Source organism: Ailuropoda melanoleuca, chromosome 11, assembly GCF_002007445.2.
Source record: "Ailuropoda melanoleuca isolate Jingjing chromosome 11, ASM200744v2, whole genome shotgun sequence".
Lineage (NCBI taxonomy): Eukaryota > Metazoa > Chordata > Mammalia > Carnivora > Ursidae > Ailuropoda > Ailuropoda melanoleuca.
Window position 1 is genome coordinate 40,839,328 of NC_048228.1, and position 18,540 is coordinate 40,857,867.

The 18,540-nt window shown below is 39.7% G+C and overlaps 1 protein-coding gene across 1 annotated transcript in view; it reads left to right on the plus strand.

Annotated features, from left to right (window-relative positions):
- The first annotated feature begins 5,413 nt into the window (after positions 1 to 5,413).
- Positions 5,414 to 18,540, plus strand: part of HSD17B11 (hydroxysteroid 17-beta dehydrogenase 11) — a 40,364-nt gene continuing 27,237 nt past the window's right edge. The window contains exons 1-4 of the mRNA XM_002913586.4: positions 5,414 to 5,994; positions 12,332 to 12,439; positions 15,414 to 15,545; positions 17,263 to 17,369. Of these exons, the coding sequence (XP_002913632.1) occupies positions 5,764 to 5,994; positions 12,332 to 12,439; positions 15,414 to 15,545; positions 17,263 to 17,369 (578 nt within the window). The 5' untranslated portion in view covers positions 5,414 to 5,763. The remainder of the gene's footprint in view (positions 5,995 to 12,331; positions 12,440 to 15,413; positions 15,546 to 17,262; positions 17,370 to 18,540) is intronic.

The window sequence follows — 18,540 nt, forward strand, 5'->3', positions numbered from 1 at the left end:
AGCTTTCTGTTTCCCAATACCCATTTATTCATTCTCCCTTCTTCCATGTCATAAGTAGAAATGTGTCCAGTTGGGGCACCTGGGTGGCTCAGTCGGTTAAGCGTCTGCCTTCGGCTCAGGTCATGATCCCAGGGTCCAGGGATCAAGCCCCACATCTAGTCCTGTGCTCAGCAGGAAGCCTGCTTCTCCCTCTTTCTCTGCATCCCACCCCATGTTCTCTCTCTCTAGTGAATAAAAAAATAAAATCTTTTTTTTTTATCTTTAAAAAAAAAGAAATGTGTCCAGGTAAAAACTTACCCCCTGTGCTCCCTGCAGCTAGGGGGGCCACATGACCCTTCCTGGCCAGTGACATGAATGTGATAGCCTACTGTGTGGGTTCTGGGAAGGCCATTATTTTCCTGGGCAAAAGAGACTGGCTGATTTAGCAGGAGCTATTAACCCTTTGTAATTTCCCCTCCCTCCTTTATTCATGCTTGAAAGGAGGGAACATTTCCTAGAGAAGGAGCAGCCATCTTGAAATCCTAATGACAAAAGCCACACACACGGATGGCAGAATAGGGTACAAGAAAGAACTTGAGGGTTTTTGTTGTTGTTGTTGTTGTTTACTTCCTCAAGTAATTGCACTAGTCCTGCATGGACTGCTTCTGGACTAATAAGGAAAATAAACCCCTACTTGACTAAGCTACTATGGGTTTATTTTATGTAAGAATCTTGACCCAAGAGCCAAATAATATAAGGTCTTATAGGTTATGGTAAGGAATTAGCAGTTATCCCAAGTGCAATAGAAAGCCATTAACACTGTACCAAACTTTGTTCCTCAAAACATAGAGAAGTAGGTATTATAAAAGTTGGAACTGGATAAACAGCAACATAAGTGGTAACGCTTGAAATGAGAAGTCCGGTTACTAGACTCTTAATACTTGAATCTACTGCTATCCTCTCCTTTTCCATAATCCCCTGGGTTGGAAGTAGCCTACTTTCCTCTTTCTTTTCCCTGATGGCAAGGATTTTCTTTGTATCTTTTGTGTTCTTTCAATCAGTCAGCAGTCCTGTCTCTTACTAAGTTAATGCACGCTGAAGGAAATTTAAACAAAGAATTTAAATGACTTGTTAAAAATCATACAATTAGAGAGTGACAGAGCTGGAATTCCAACCTAACTTCAGAGTTTTTGCTTTGACGTTATGCTGCCTCAGTCTTCATAAAGGCGAAGGATGAATAGATTTGAGATGACTGATTTCTTCTGGTCCAGTCTGCCCCAGTTAGTTTAATAGCAGCCTCCTGCTGAGGATAGCCACTATTTAGTCATAAGAATGTAAATGCTATCTGCTGACTTTTAGCTTTCAGAATCAACATAGACCCAAGTACAGAAAATGTTACAGTTACAAAACATAAAGTAGATATGATCAGTCCTGAGAATATGAAAGTAAACCAGATATTACAATTTGGGAGGTAGAGATGGAGAGTTGAGGAAAACAGTAGGGCCCACCCTCCTCTTACAAAATGGGAAGCCAAAAGTTTCATCATACACTGGCAGGAATAAGACCTTAAAAAGTGTAAAAGTTTTAAATATAAATAAACAGGAACGCCTGGGTGTCTTAGCTAAGGATCTGCCTTTGGCTCAGTTCCTGGGGTCAGGCTCCCTGCTCAGTGGGGAGCCTGTTTCTCCCTCTCCCTCTGTTGCTCCCCTGCTTGTGCACTCTTTGTCTCCTTCTTTCTCTCTGTTAAATAAATAAATAAATAAATAATTTTTTTCAAATTAAAAAAAAAATTAAATATAACCAAACAAAAGTAGTAAGGATAGTGACATAGTTGTATCAGGAATATATAGGGAGAAGGGTGTTAGGAGTGGAATAAGTGAACTACATCCTCGACTGTCATAGAAGAAAATGAATTAGTAATGTCTACTATTGATTAGCTAAGAAATGACACTGTAAGCCTTTATTAGAGGCATAGAAGTCAACTGTACAAGAGACAACTAAAAGAATTAAAATTGGTTAATCTGAAGGGTTAGACAAGGGTGGGACTGAGGACTATTGGTTTTTATTATCTGTCCTGCTGAACCATTTTTGTAAAAAGATTTTATTTATTTGAAAGAGAGAGCAAGAGTGAGAGAGAAATTGAGAGAACAAGTGGGAGGAGGGGCAGAGGGAGAGGCAGACTCTGCCAGCTGAGCAGGGAGCCCGATGTGGGACTTGATCCCAGCACCCTGGGACCATGACGTGAGCTGAAGACAGATGCTTAACCGACTGAGCCATCTAGATGCCTCTTATTGAACCATTTTTAAGCCAGATATATTCATTACTTTGATTTCATAGATTCATTACTTTTAAAAAAATGTGGTTGGACAAGCTGACAATTAACTCCCTCCAGCTCTAAAATTCAGACTTCAGAGCCAGGTATGAAGGCTTCTATTCCAGAACAACAGAAAAACTATTGGAAGCTCCTCCTTTAGCACAGTCTGGCAATCATTCTTGAATGTTCTTCTTCGGTGTTCTTTAAAGTTACAGGGAAAAGGAAAGTGACTGTTCTTCATTGGCCTATGTAATTGCAAAGTATGGTGGCCTTTCCTTCTGAATCCACTAGGACTCTACGGAGCTAGCCTTGCAAACATAAACCTCTTACCAATGACCGGTTAAAATACAGTAGTAGCTATCATTCATTAAGTATATTTGTGTGTAAGATGTCAGCTTTGTGCTTTTTAAATATCTCATTTACTCAACCAAGCTGCTATTATAGCCATCTTATATCCATATATCCATCCTCAGATGAAGTAACTGAGACCTCAGGAAAGGGTAATTAATTAACCAGATATGACATAGCTGATAAAAAGTTGGCAGGAATTCAAAATTCTAGTTTTAGGGGTACCTGAGTGGCTCAGTCAGTTGAGCATCCGACTCTTGATTTCAGCTCAGGTCATGAACTCAGGGTCCTGAGATTGAGCCCCATGTCAGGCTCTGCACTTGGGAGTCTCTCTCCCTCCCCCACCACAACACACACACACACACACACACACACACACACACACACACACACTCAGGTGCTCGTGCTCTCTCTCTCAAAACAACAAAAAATAACATCCTTATTTTAATAGTTGCACTCTATTTCCTGTTAATTACAGATTAAGTTACCTATGGTATGAGGGGGAGGTGTTATGAATGCTGTAGGAGTTAGGAATAACAGGAGGTATTATGAGTAATAGTTTTTATCCTTTTGAATTTTCAAAGTGATTTAGGGCTGGCTTAGCTTTTCCTCTTCGCCCTAAGAAAAAAGGCAACATAGCGTAGTGCTAATGGCCTAGATCGAAATTCAACTCTACCATTTATACTATGACCTCAGGTCATTTGCTTATTTCTCTTAATCCTTTATTTCTTTATTTATGTACTAGACATCTCATTGAACCTACTTCTTAAGACTGCTGAGAGGGGCGCCTGGGTGGCTCAGTCGGTTAAGCGTTTGCCTTCAGCTCAGGTCATGATCCCAGGGTCCAATGCATCGCTTTGCGTCTGGCTCCCTGCCCAGCGGGGAGTCTGCTTCTCCCTCTCCCTCTGCTCCTCCCCCGGCTTGTGTTTGTGAGTTTTCTCTCTCAAAAAAAAAAAAAGTGCTGAAAGGGTAAAATGAACTGTGTCTATATGTGAAGCACTTAGCATAATGCCTAGTCATAGTAAGTACTCAAATCATCAATGAAGGGCTCCTTATCCTTACCTTCCCCCCCTCCTTTTTAATGCCACGTCAACAGCTGGGAGGGCAGCATGAAATTAAGATGCTCCACACAGAAAACATTTTAAACTTTCCCAGTGAGAAGTATTTTTAAAAACCACAAATATGTAAAGTCACACACTTTGCTGCTATGTTGGATTAGTAGCTAATTATCACTCACAAAACCATCCACATTATAATTTTATAACTTACAAAGAGTTGAATAGTTGATAGAGCACCGTGCTTAATGTTAACTCATTTGAGCTTAATGTTAACTCATTTGAGCTTCACAAGAATCCTGTAGAGTAAGTGTTAATAACATCCCAATTTTACAGATTAGGAAATACCCTCAGGGAGGTGAAGTCACATACCCATATAGGATTCAGGTATATGACTGTTTTCAAACCCTGGGTTCTTTTCCTAGACCAGGGAACTCTGGCCAACTTAGTGGGTCAAAACTACCTGGTTCTCTTTAAATACAATATTCTTTCTTTCTTTTTTTTTTTTTAGATTTTATTTTTTTAAGTGATCTCTATACCCAGCGTGGCGCTTGAACTCACAAGTCTCATGCTCTCCCAACCAAGCCAGTCAGGTGCCCCAAATACAGTTTTCTTCATAGAAAATATTAGGGACAGAGCCTACATATATGAAAGTCAACATATATGAAAGGAAACACACATACACGTGTAAAATGTGCTTTCTTCCTATAGGTATTGAGCAAAAAAGTTTGACAGAAACTGAACCTGCCTCTAGCCCCAGTTATACATTTACTTGCTGTGGGAGCTTTAAAAAGTTAATCTAACCAATCTATTCATTTATAAAATAAGTAGATAAACAGTTTTCTTCTCTACTTCCTAAGAGGCTTTTTAAAAATCTAATGAGATAATATATGTGGAAAAAAAGCTCTGGAAACGGGAAACTTTCTATGCAAGTATTTGTACCACTGTAAACTTGGATTTGAGAGCCATAAGGAAAAGTTGCAGAAGATAGATGTATGAATTCGTTGTGAACTTCAATTTTTTGTGATCTTCCTGCCTCTTAAATATAAAATGACCATCAGTCACCCACATGACAGAAGTCTCTTTCCAAGTACTGTAATATCTCACAAAAATTCAATTACTATCAAGAACTGGATTGAAAAAATACATGTAACAAACAATGATTAAGCGCTTGCTGCACATAAACCCAGAACTGGGTCTTTTTTTTTTTTTTTCAGTAACCAATACTTATATAAATAGGCTACTAAAGCAAAAATCACATAGGTAATCTTTATGCAAGGTGATTTTCTTTCTATTTTATTATTCATGCTGGAAGCAGTGATTTATTAACCTGGATTAAGATACAATTACTTAAGTGTAATATTTTTTTTTTCACAAATTCCAACAGGTTGAGTGAAAAAGGTTATCCAAGTATACTGCTCTTCCTTGTGGAAACAATCCCTTACGATACAATACGATTTTTCCCAGGCCTTGATTATCGTTGCCCTTGAAAGGACAACATTTTCTCTGCCCACCGGAAATCGCGCTTAGTTCAAACTAAAATGTGAGATCGCATAATTTCTCGGGATGGGGCGGGCGAGCGGGCAGGGGGCGGCTCGCGGAACAGTTGATCTTCTCCCCACGTCCCTTTTAAGACAGGAAACTCCATTTGCATCCCTTGGCTGGTGGTGAGCTTCAAGTTTCAAAGCAGCATCTGGACTGCGGACACCGTCAGCTATCTTTGTAACTTGGAGAGAAATTACCACATTTAGGAAAACAAGCGGGGCTAAATCTCGAAGGTCGCCTCGCAAGACCCGGAGGTAGCGGGTCAAAGACCGGCGAACCGGGAAGACTTGCCCCTGCACTTTGTCCCTCCCAGATTTCAGAGCTGGCGAGCAGCCGCTCCGCACTGCAGCCCGAGCCAATTGTGAAAGACCTAATCAGGCCCAGCCCAGCGGAAGGAACGGTTTCAGAGTTGTTTCTCTTTGATAAAAGGAGCCCTTCCTTGCTCCTGCTTCTATTCTCTTCGGTGTTGGACGAAGCACCCTCCAGAAGCGATTTAGGGATTGGCGAAAGGAAGCACATCAAATGCTCGCCGCGACGAGAAGGATGAAATTCTTTCTACAGTGCCTCCAGCTTCTGCCCTTACTGATCATCTTCACCTTAGAGTCTCTTCTGAAGCTTTTTATTCCTAAGAAGAGAAAATCAGTTACTGGAGAAGTCGTCCTGATTACTGGAGCTGGACACGGAATTGGGAGACTAACTGCCTATGAATTTGCCAAACTTAAAAGCAAACTGGTTCTGTGGGATATAAATAAGGTAATAGTGCTTCCTATGCTTTACTTTCTGGCACCTTTAATTGTAGTCATGGATGCATTCTGTAGGCAACAACCCCGTACAGCATCTCTGTAAAGTATGGAGGGAAAAAATTTCTATTGGCATTTTATAGATCCATTAATGTTTATCATTACAGGATAAATGGACCTAGAGGATATAAGATTCCCAGTTACTACCCATCACTAATTTTGCATTGTAAATGTGTCCTAACTTTTGCCCAGAAAAGAATTTGTGGTCTCCTCCAGAGCCCGATTTCACTGATCCCTCTATCTTAAACAAATGGAAAGAGTAATGGTTTTAAGCTAGTCTATTAAGAGGTTTGCACCTATTACGGAAAAAATTGTACTAGCCATTACTGAGATAAGTGGGTTTAAAAGATAACCAACAGAAAGCAATATTACTGTATCATAGCAATTGCCAAAAATAATTTTTAAAATGATCTTTTAGTTAAAAAACAATATAAAAGAAAAAACTCTTTGGGGTACCCAGCTGGCTCAGTCAGTAAAGCATGCTACTCCTGATCTCGGGGTAGTCGAGTTCGAGCCCCATGTCAGGCCTCAAGTCTACTTAAAAAAAGTAAAATTAAACAAAAAATTTAAAAACAAATAAAAGGAAAAACTCTTCGACGTACATAATGTTTTACAAGAATAGGTGTAGGCTTAAGAAAGAGAGGAGGATTTAGAATCTAACCTTTTATGTGGCCGGTGGTAGATGGACGGAGAGGTTTCTGCAAGGCATCTAAGGCCTAAAAAGCCAGCCCTGCACATTAGTCAACATCCAGCTGCAAACAAAAATTCAGGGAATGTGAAGTTCGATAAGAGTTCTCCCAGTGAGCAGGTGGTTGAGATAGTAATCAACAAGGACTTACTGAGTCTCTGTTGCACGGATAGTTAAGAACACAGTGGTGAATGGGCAAATAATCTTGTAGGGGAAATAGACTTTAACTAATTATACCTGCAACAAAAGATACAAACTAGGCCCAGTCTAATCTGATGTGGTCACTGGTGGTGAATGTCAGGCGTGGCAGTAGGGTCAAACTCAGCAGAGCTCTCCACCTCTTCATGAGCCACCTTCTAACTTCCTAGAGCTTTAGATTCCTTTTCTGCAAAATGGGTAAAATAACAGTACTTGCCTTAAAGGACTAGGGAGGATTATACCAAATGGTACCCACAAAGCATTTAGCAGGGTCTGGCGTATGGTAAACACACATTAGTTACTATCCGTTCACAAAGTGAAGTTTAAGCTAACATTGGAGGATTTAGGGCTAAGAATTAGGTTACACATCTGTGTTAATGGCTCCCAATGCCCTGTGTTCATTTGTGCAAAATTTTCTCTGATTCGGAGTGGAGTGCATTTATTCAACAAATATTTATTGAGTGCCTACTATCTGTCAGGCACTGTTCTAAAGCAGAACTGAGGACATAGCGGTAAGAAAAACACAAACTTCATGAACAAGGGATGGTAAACAAGATATGCTGTATAATAAATTATGTGATTGCTAGAAGGTGATAAGTATAAAGAAAAGTAAAATATGAAAGGGTATAAGGACTCTATGGTGGTGGAGGGGGCAGGGATGACCGTGTGGATCTTACACAGAAAGCCTCATGAGATGGAGATAGTTGGGTCAAGATCAGAAGAGGCAGCCCCTCCCATATCTCTGCAGGATCCGCAAATGCAGAGCATGGCACAGAGTGAGGGAAGGGAGAGAAGTAAAAGAAAAGTCTAGAGCTGTGCTTTCCAACACAACGGTAGGTAGTGGCTACTAACCACTTAGGGTTGTTGAGCATTTGAAATGTGGCTCATCTGAATTGAGATGTGATGGTGGTGTAATTACACCCAGGATTTCAAAGACAGTATGAGAAAAGGAATGTTGAATATCTTACTAACAACCTTTATATGGATTACATGTTAAAATATAATATTTCATAATAATAACAAATATTCCAAAATAATATTTTGGCTATATTAAGTTGAATAAAATATACTACTAAATTTTATTTTTTCAGTAAATGTGTGGCTACTAGAAAAATTAAAATTAAGTATATTTTTAAATTTTAAAATTAAGTATATTTATATTTTACGAGACAGCGCTGGTCTAGAAACTTAAGCAGCAGCAGCTCCAGATCAAGTTTCCTGGAAGCTATTGTTTGTGCTTCGGCTTTTCCTGGAGGAGCCAGTGAAGGGTTCTGAGCCAGATTCTAGGCTGTTGGGTTGCAGGGAGAGCAGTTAGGAGACCACTGGTAATCCAGGCAGGAGATGATGCTGGTTTTGCAGACCAGGGAGGTAGTAGCAGAAGTGCTCAGAAAATTAAGGACAATGTAGTGAGTATTTCTTATGCTAAATTCATTGCATTTAAATAAGCCATCTATTATTTTAAGGCTATTTCCTTCCCACTTTTTTTGTGGGTGAAATATACATATATGTTTAATGAAATTACAATGATAGTAACTGATAGTTTGGTTTTAATGTCCTTAATTGGCCAAATAAGAGATTGGCAGTCCTAGTTCAGTATATACACAGTATAGACACCGCAGTCTACTTTTCTTGAAATTTTACAGGTTTTTAAAATTATGAAAGTCTGAGAACCACTAAACCTGACTGGGTAGGTGGAAATTTCAAGCAGTGCAGGCAGCAGAACCTAGAGATGTAAAACTTTTGGGCTGGTGACTATATGGAGAATGAGTGAAAAAGAGGAGAGTTTCGCTGTTTTCAGATCAAGCAGGAAGGGCAGGGAGGGGCCAGATCAAATTCTTTCCCCCCAGGGTTCAAAGACAAATTGTCCCCAGAGACAGATTCCTCAGATTAAGTCAAGCAGCAAGGGTAGCAAAGATAACCTTCTCAGGGTGACATCTTCCTACTCATCGTGAAGTCCACAGAAAAGGAGCATGAATTACGGGAGGAATGAGCAGTGGCTTCAGTTTGTTACTCTGCTGAGACTGATGCCATGAATTTTTTATTGTTTTATGTAGATAATAACATTTCTTGACCAGTCTCACCTCCATGCCTCATTAGATAAGTTTGTGAAGATAAATTTATAGCAAGTGGTGAGCACCTACTGTATGCTCAAAGACTGTTTATCAGATGTTAAAGTGTATTAATGAATGGAAAAAAGCAATGGAAAGAATGAGGAAAACATGTAGATGTTTAGTAGTCTAGGTAATGGGCAAAAAGCTTTGGTTGTGGGGATAGAGGCGAAGAATGATAAGTAAAGACTTAAAGGAGAACTGAAGATTAAAAATTGAGAACTGAGGGGCACCTGGGTGGTCAGTTAAGCGGCTGCCTTCGGCTCAGGTCATGACCCCGGGGTCCTGGGACTGGGCTCCCTGCTCAGCGGGGAGTCTGCTTCTCCCTTTCCCTCTCCCTCTGCCCCCCTCTTCTGCTCATGCTCTTGTACACATACCCAGCCGTGCGTGCTCTCTCTCAAATAAATAAATAAAATCTTAAAATAAATAAATAAAATAAAATAATAAAAAATAAAAATTGAGAACTGAATCCAGCACATTATGAAAAAATTAACAAGGGAAATGTTGAAGAATGATGAGCAGTTCCACTGTGCCGAGAAAACATTTAAGGGTCTGCTTATTTTTTTATTTCTTACCAAATGAATATGGAGACTGTCTAAAATTTTTCCTGGCAGAATTTTGAACTTAAATTTGTTGCATGGTTCAGGAGGTGTGGAGTGCAGACCTTGGCCCTAAGTGAGGAAGAGCAGGGAAATAGCCAAAAGCATGACTGCAGATGTAAAGGAAGGGCGTGTTTGTCACCGTACACTCTGTTCATTGATGGAGAAAGCCAACCAGTACTAAGCACATCTCCACAAATGGAATAAAGGGCAAATGGAGTTTTATTGTAGAATTTGTTCCAAAGAGGACTTTATGAATACCAAAAGAATCAGTACCATATAATTTTTAAAACTTTCTTTATTGCGGTAAAGTATGTATTACATAAAAATTTCCATTTTAGCTATTTTTGAGCATTCAGTTTAGTTGGGTCGAGTACATTCACATTGTTACAAAATGACCTCTACTATCCATCTCCAGAACTTTTTTGTCATCCCCAAATGGAACTTTGCACCCATTAAACAATTACTCCCCAGCCCCTCTCCCCCAGCCTCTGGCAACCACCATCCTGCTTTCCGTCTCCGTGTATCTGACTATGCTAGGTATCTCATATAACTAGAATTATGCCATATTTGTCCTTTTGTATCTGGTTTGTTTCACTAACTTAATATCATCACAGTTCATTCATGCTGTAGAATGTGTCAGAATTTTATTCCTTTTGAAGGCTGAATAATATTCCATCATATGTATATACTACACTAATGAAATATACTTTTAAAGGAAGGGGCCAAATGCTGCCTGATGTTTCGATGTCCCTTGGGGAATAAGGGCTCCTCATCAGAGGACAAACAACAGTTTGTGTGAGAGATTTCAGCAAAAGGGAAAACACTATTTCCTTTTACTGTCACAGTAAATTCCCTGAGCAAACTGCGAATTCTTTCCATAGCTGTCCAGATTTGGGTTTTCTGCAAGAGGAATTACAGTTTACCAGCAAATTCGCACACTAGTGTTCTGCTCTACTGTTCTCTCTGTGGGTAAATGTAGTCAGTCCATCCACTTGTGCGTTACCGACAATAATTTCTTGACTTGCAGAGTTCACAAACTAACCCTCAATCCAAGGTATGGTTTGAGACATTCTTTACAATGAAAAAGCTACAAAACTGGTAAAGGCAAACCAACAAACAAGCAAAAATGGAAACAAAAAAAGAAAAACGAAAACAGAACCATCCGGTCTGGTCATGAATATAAGGTGACAAAATCAACACTCAAGACTGGGCTCGCCATTCCTTTTCTCAAATCTGCTCTCCTTGTGACTTCCATCTGACTTGTTGCAACACCGTGTTGCCAGTTCCTTAAACTAAAAAAGGAACAACTTCAGCTTAGGTTCTTCCCACCTTCCTTATCTCATCCCAAGTCCTGCTGATTTGGCCTCCTAAACATATGTTTTAAGGCTCATTCTTTTTACATTGTTTCTAGTCATGTCACAGTTCAAGCTTGTATCATCTGTTGGCCAAATCATTGTAAACTGCCTACTATGTTTCTCTCTTCCTGCAGTCTTGACCCCTAAAATCTGTTCTCCATACTTTAGCAAGTGTAATCAGTATAATACACAAATCTGATTCTATAATTTAATCAATGCCCTCCTTTAACTTTTTGGATAAAATATAGTATGACACACAATGCCCTTTAACCGGACTCCTACTGGCCTTAAGCCTTATGACCCAGCACGGCCAATCTGCTAATATTTTACCACTGAACCTTTCTCCTATCCATCCCTTGTTTACACTCCCCCTGCCTGCCCTTTCCCCTATTTACCTGTCTGTTCTACTCACCCTTAAGACCTAACTGGTACCTTTTCTTTTAGAATTGTATTTCATGCCCCTCCTCTGTGTTCCCATAACTGTCTGTATATTGTTCTGTTATTATACTTACCACAATGTATCAGTTTGAACCATGTGAAACTGCCAATATTCAATCCTTTATTCTGACACAATAACAATTTCATATGTCCTACCTAAATCTTATACTTACTTTATGTTTCTTCCTACTAGACTGTGAGCTTGCTGAGGTCAGTACTCTGTCTCATTCATATTTCTTTTTTTTTAATGTTTTATTTATTTATTTGTCAGAGAGAGAGAGGGTGAGTTAGCACAAGCAGGGGGAGTGGAAGGCAGTGGGAGAAGCAGGCTTCCTGCTGAGCAGGGAGCTTGATGTGGGGCTCCATCCCAGGACCCTGCGATCATGACCTGAGCCGAAGGCAGACCCTTAACCGACTGAGCCACCCAGGCGCATAAGGTTCTTCTAAGTACTGTGACTATGAGCTAAACATTAAAATGTTAAAAGAGTGAGTGAATGAATGAATGAATGTAATTAACCCCTTATTTATTTATTTAGCTAGAAAATTGATGTGTGAATAGTTTTTAATGACACAGAAAGGAAAAGCTTAATATTATTTTTTAATATTAATATGGAACACGCACACATTCACAAAGTATATAAAATTCATGAATATAAAACTAGTATTTTAAGATTTTTATGTTCTTTACAAAAGCTTGTTTAAGTTTGGTTCCAAATAAAAGAAGCTAGTCGAAGTACTAAGAGCAGAGTGTACCTGTGTCCCTGCCAGAAATGTGTCCAGGTAAATTCTTGCCTAACACTAGTTCAAACAATCTGACCTTAATATTTTCAGCTGATGATATATAATATGTTCATGTCATTTAATTTGTTTTCTTTATCAAACTTTTTGTTGCCTTTCCTAGCACGGAGTTGAGGACACAGCTGCTGAATGCAGGAGGCTGGGTGCGAAGGCTCATGCCTTTGTGGTAGACTGCAGTAACCGAGAAGATATTTACAGCTCTGCAAAGAAGGTGAAATTTTGCATTTGGTTAGGATCAGATCCTGTCAGAGCCTGGAGGGATTCTGGAGATGACACCGACATGATACAGACAAAGTAGCAGAAGTTTTGTGATTTGCCCAAAGCTGTGCAGCCAGCTAGTGGCAGACCCAGACTTCATTGTGTTCTAGAATCTTTCCATAGAGAGCTTGTTAAAAAATGACACCCCAGAGGTTTGCTTTTAGCCGATCAAGGGCTGGGCCCAGGAATCTGCCTGTTTAGTATGCCACATACCCACACCTCAGCCATGTGATTCTGCTACAAGTAAATTCTTCGATGACACTGCGAATCATTGACAGGGTCTTCAGATGCCCGAAGAACTGGGTTAGGGAGTTAGGATAAATTTAACTGAATATCAGGCTTTGATCATAGATAGATTTATCTCTATAAAGCAGTATTTGCCTCTTCTATATACAACTGAGACATGCTATGTATATATAATGTAGCTTCACTCCGAATGCATTCATACATCTACTTGTTAACTAAATGCTACAATAGTAAGAAAGTCAATAGAATTATCTGCGCAAAGTCCTCAAAATACACATTCCTGGACTTTACTCCCAGATAATCTGATCCAGCACAGTATAAAGATTCTGTTTTAGTCAGCCTTGAGAACCTCCTTGTTTGGGGAATTTTAGATTTGAGGATATTTTTAACTTCTATTTTTGAATTGTAAGGTTTTTATCTCAAGCTAATGCCTCTATTACTGGTGAGGCCTGAGCTAAGTTGAAAGAATAAGTAGAAATCAGGGCACCTGGGTGGCTCAGGCAACTGACCTGATATTGGCTCAGGTCATGATCTCAGGGTTGTGAGATCGACCCCGCATCAGGCTCTGCCCTGGGTGTGGAGCCTGCTTAGGATTCTCTCTCTCCCTCTCCCTCTGCCCCTCCCCACACTCCACCCCTGCCCCTCTCTCCCTCCCTCTCTCAAAAAAACAAAAAACAAAAAAACCCTGACTATGTAGAAATTACCCAGGCCAATGGTGGGAAATAGCTTTCCTGGAAGGGGATACAGTAAGAGCAAGGCCTGTAGACAAGAAACATCTGCATTTACTAGTTACTATTTTACTTGAATTAACGATGATTTTCCTTTAGAGATATGTACAGTCTTCCAGTTACTACTGGCTGTATCAGTGCGAGTGACTTAACCTCTCCGTGCCTAAGTTTCCCCAGTTATAAAATGGGGATCACAGCAGTACCTACCTCAGGATTGTTAGGAGAATTAAGTGAATTAATGATGTAAAGTTTTTGGATCAGTATGTGGCACACAGTGATTGCTTCTAGACTCATCTGGGAATAGGCTGTTCTGGAAAATGTAATTTCATTATTTGAACCTATTCCATGTGTTTTAACCCTAGTGTTTTTACTGAACTTGCTCAGGGATAAACGATATGCTTAAACAGAATATGCACAATGACATGTGATTATCAGATATTTTGAAGTTATTTTGATGTGGTTACTTTAGTATCAGGACATTTTTATGTCCCCTAACCATTTAAACTCATGGCTTGCTTTCATCATTGAGAAATGTGCAGAGCAGATGTTCATGATACGGGTAGACAATAGGTGATGATGGGGAGTTCAAGGATGAAGGAAGGGACAAGTGTGGAGGAAGGGATAAGGAAGGGCAAATTCTTTGGCAGTATAAAAGAGTAATTTATATTTTAAGTCATAGTAGTTTGGAGGCATTACTCCAGCTCCATCACTTCTAACCACATACACTGTCCTGTTCTTCTCAATATCTGAGGGGCATTATTCTGAACAACAGTTTTCATATCACACTAGAGATGTGGATATAAGTACAGAGAGTGTTGATCAAGGGCCCAGTGTCTTAGCTTGACTCTTTCATACCTTAAATACAACCTGAGGAAGTTCATTTCTGGCTGACAAGCTTTCAGCAGTCGGCCCGCTGGTGTCCTACTGGGTCGCTGATGGGCATTCCACCTCCTGGCTTCCTTTCTGTTTGAGCCTTGAGGTTTGTCTTGAGCTCTGAGGTCAGAGGATCTGGGAGAGTCTCAGCTCCATGTGACCTTGAATAGCCATGTGGCCTTGGGCAACAAACAGCCATTCTGTGTTTCACGTTTCTCATCTCTAAAGTGAGCATACCAAGAGTTGCCAGCTCATGAAATTATTGTGAGAATTAAATGAGAAAAATAATGAAATTGTGCAAAATGCATAGCACAATGAAAGCCTTTAACAGGCTATTTGTCACCTCCTCCTCAGGTCCCCAGCACACTGCAGCACTATCTAAATATGATAACTCTTAACAGACGTTAGCTTTTATTTGGAACACAATGTATAACAGAGGGCATTGTAACTCTAGGGTCTATCCACCAAGAAGCTTAGCTACTCAAAGAACTGTAAAAATATCAGATAAGATATTCTGGCATTGCCAGCTGTTAGGCCAACTGCCACCCGCGGGAGGAAGGTTGGTGAGCAACAGAATGGAGTGACTACAAAAATAAAGAAATAGATGATGTGACCAGCTTAATGGTATAATCAGTTTTACATAAATCCCCAGATAGTCCCTACATTTGCCAATTAATTAAAACAATTTTTTGCTTACCTTTTGAAATAGTATTAAAGAAGTAAGTGCTGTGGGATTTTTGTTTGTGTGTGTGTGTGTGTGGTTTTTTGTTGTTGTCGTTGTTGTTTTTGCCACTGGTTATGTTTTTATTAGCCAAATGCCTCTCAGGGTAAAATCAATAGAGCAAAGTCAAGAGATTAAATTGCAAAAGAAAACTTCTACCTAGCCAGACTTACAGGCAGAGCTGTTTTGAAATTAAGTAGTTAAGATTAAAAGGTTCTTTTTTCTATATTGGCACATAGATTATAAAACTACTTTTTCCCCTGCATCTAATGGAGGAACACATAGTTCTTTAATAATCCTTGCATGCAAACCTTCCTTCATAACTCTTAATGATGCAGGTATTTGTCTTACTTTTAAAGGTGAAGGAAGAAATTGGAGATGTTAGTATTTTAGTAAATAATGCTGGTGTAGTCTACACATCGGATTTGTTCTCAACACAAGACCCTCAAATTGAAAAGACTTTTGAAGTTAATGTACTTGCACATTTCTGGGTAGGTATGACTTCTTCTATGAAAACATTCCCTTTTGTAAAACCCAAAAACTATGTTTAAAGTGGAGATTTCAGGACATCTGGGTGGCTCAGTCGGTTAAGTGTCTGCCTTCAGCTCAGGTCATGATCCCAGGGTCCAGGGATCAAGTCCCACATCGGGCTCCTTGCCCATCGGGGAGCCTGCTTCTCCCTCTGCCTGCTGCTCCCCCTGCTTGTGCTCTCTCTCTGTCTGACAAATAAGTAAATAACATCTTTAAAGTGGAGATTTCAGCAGACATAAAGATGTATTGAATTAATACTGAAGTCTTCTGCAGGTACTAAGGATAACATACAAAGAGGAAATTTTTCAGGGCACCTGGCTGGCTCATTTGGAAGAGCATGAGACTCTTGATCTTGGGGTCGTGAGTTTGAGCCCCACATTGGGTGGAGAGATTACTCAAAAAAATAAATAGACTTTAAAAAAACAAAGGTCATTTTTCATGCTGTGACCGAATCTCATCAACCATTTTTTCTCCCCCCTTAAAAATATTAATAATAATTAATTAATAATAAACTTGAGGTGTTATGTATGTTTTAATTTTAAGCTAGATTCTCACATCTATGTGATCTTGTTTATGAAGGAAGGGATTAGGGGTCATCTGTGTGGTTCTATTAAAGGTGAGCCCAGTTTGCTTTCAGATTCTCATGAGACTCGGGCCTTGAGTATTTTCTGGCCCCAAAAGTTGCCAACTCTTCATAAACCTCACCATGCATGGTCTATAGATACAGATAGAGAGAGACAGAGTGAGGGAGAGAGAGTGAGTGAGAGTTTCTGAAGAGGCTAAAAATTGCCCAAATGGCCAGTTCCTGAAAGGGCCCTCAAAGTTTTCTTGGATGTGACTTTGGGATACGTAATCTCTAAAGAATATTGGAATTGGTGAAAATGTGATATTATGTCAATATTCCCAGATTATTGGCATCTGTCTTTGTATCTTTTTTTTTTTTTAAGATTTTATTTATTTATTTGACAGAGAAAGAGCACAAGTAGGCAGAGTAGCAGGCAGAGGCAGAGGGAGAAGCAGGCTCCCCGCTCAGCAAGGAGACTGATGCAGGATTTCATCCCAGGACCCTGGCATTATGACCTGGGCCAAAGGCAGATGCTTAACTGACTGAGCCACCCAGGCGCCCTGTGTATCTTTATAACTGATGAATATGTCTGTCTTTCTGCCTTTATTAGAATGTAGGGCATTGTCTTAATGTTTTTGAATCCCCATCACATAGTAGGTGCTCCATAAATATTTACTGCATGAATCATTCAGTGACTACTGGAAGATTGCTATTCATTTCAGTATTTTGATGACATAACCAAACTATTTTCTAACAATTTCACATTACATAGAGAGTCTTTTTTGATAACTCTAGAATATTAGATCTATTCAGTATATGAAATGATAGAAAACATCAGTGACAAAGGGGTAGGGGATCAGGGGATATTAGAAGTTCACAATTTAAATGAAATGGATTCTCAAAGTTTTCAGTATCCATTGCTTTGCTTTGTTTTTCCAATCTAGGCAGCCTCTCCAGTTGCCTTAATTTGCCACATTTGGCAATTAATTGGGTTTTTTTCCTTTATTCCAGGAAAAATGTTAACAAAATATAGCTTTGTTTGGAAATATTTCCAATGTCTGCAAATCAGAAATAATCATATATCTTTTTCTCCTAATAAACACTATTTCTAGACTACAAAAGCATTTCTTCCAGTGATGATGGAGAATAATCATGGCCATATTGTCACTGTGGCTTCAGCAGCTGGGCATACTGGAGTCCCCTTCTTACTTGCTTATTGGTAAGTGAGTGTGTGTTTCCTTAATTTATTTCTAGGTTTAACTTCTGTGTGATTTCTTACCCTGTCTAATGAAAGCTGCCGTTAATGATGATAAACTTGAAATTGCCCAAATAGTCAGGAAGTTGCACAAAGTCTCTTGTACAACAGCATTATCAACCATTAATCCCCTCCAGGCTGACCATTCTAGAGGTGGCTGCAGAGAAATTATCCAATTAGAAGCCAGCTCTTCTTTTTTTTTAAAGATTTTATTTATTTATTTAAGAGAACACTAGAGAGAGAGAATAAGCTGATGCAGGGCTCCACCCCAGGACCCTGAGATCATGACCTGAGCTGAAGGCAGGCACTTAACTGAGCCACCCAGGCGCCCCCTTGCAGCCAGCTCTTAAAGCATTTCTTATCCCTTTGGGCAGCAAGAAATTATAAAAACAAGAGTGATATTTTTGTACCATGAATAAAAGTTAATAATAATTTTTAATAAAGTAATTTCATGGAAACGAAACAGTGTTAAAAGAAAGAGTATAATCTGGGATTCTAAACATTAAAAGCATCCAAAGAGTGGAATTGTTGTAAAAAAATTATAACAGTTATCCATTTAAAAACCCATGCCATTGTGGGGCGCCTGGGTGGCACCGCGGTTAAGCGTCTGCCTTCGGCTCAGGGCGTGATCCCGGCGTTATGGGATCGAGCCCCAACGTCAGGCTCCTACGCTGGGAGCCTGCTTCTTCCTCTCCCGCACCCCTGCTTGTGTTCCCTCTCTCGCTGGTTGTCTCTATCTCTGTCGAATAATAAATAAAATCTTTAAAAAAAAAAAAAAAAAACCCATGCCATTGTAATACCTGAAGAACTTAACTATAGCAAGCAGGACACTGTAGCGGTGTGCTCCACTGTATACCGTCAAGAACTGATCAGTGAGGCCACCATACCCCAGATGATCCTACTGGTTACACACACCGCAACAGTGCTTGGCCAATTCTATATTTTTTTATAATAATATTTTTTTATTATATTATGTTAGTCACCATACAGTACATCCCCGGATTCCGATGTAAAGTTCGATGATTCGTTAGTTGCGTATAACATCCAGTGCACCATGCGATACGTGCCCTCCTTACTACCCATCACCAGTCTATCCCATTCCTCCACTCCCCTCCCCTCTGAAGCCCTCAGTTTG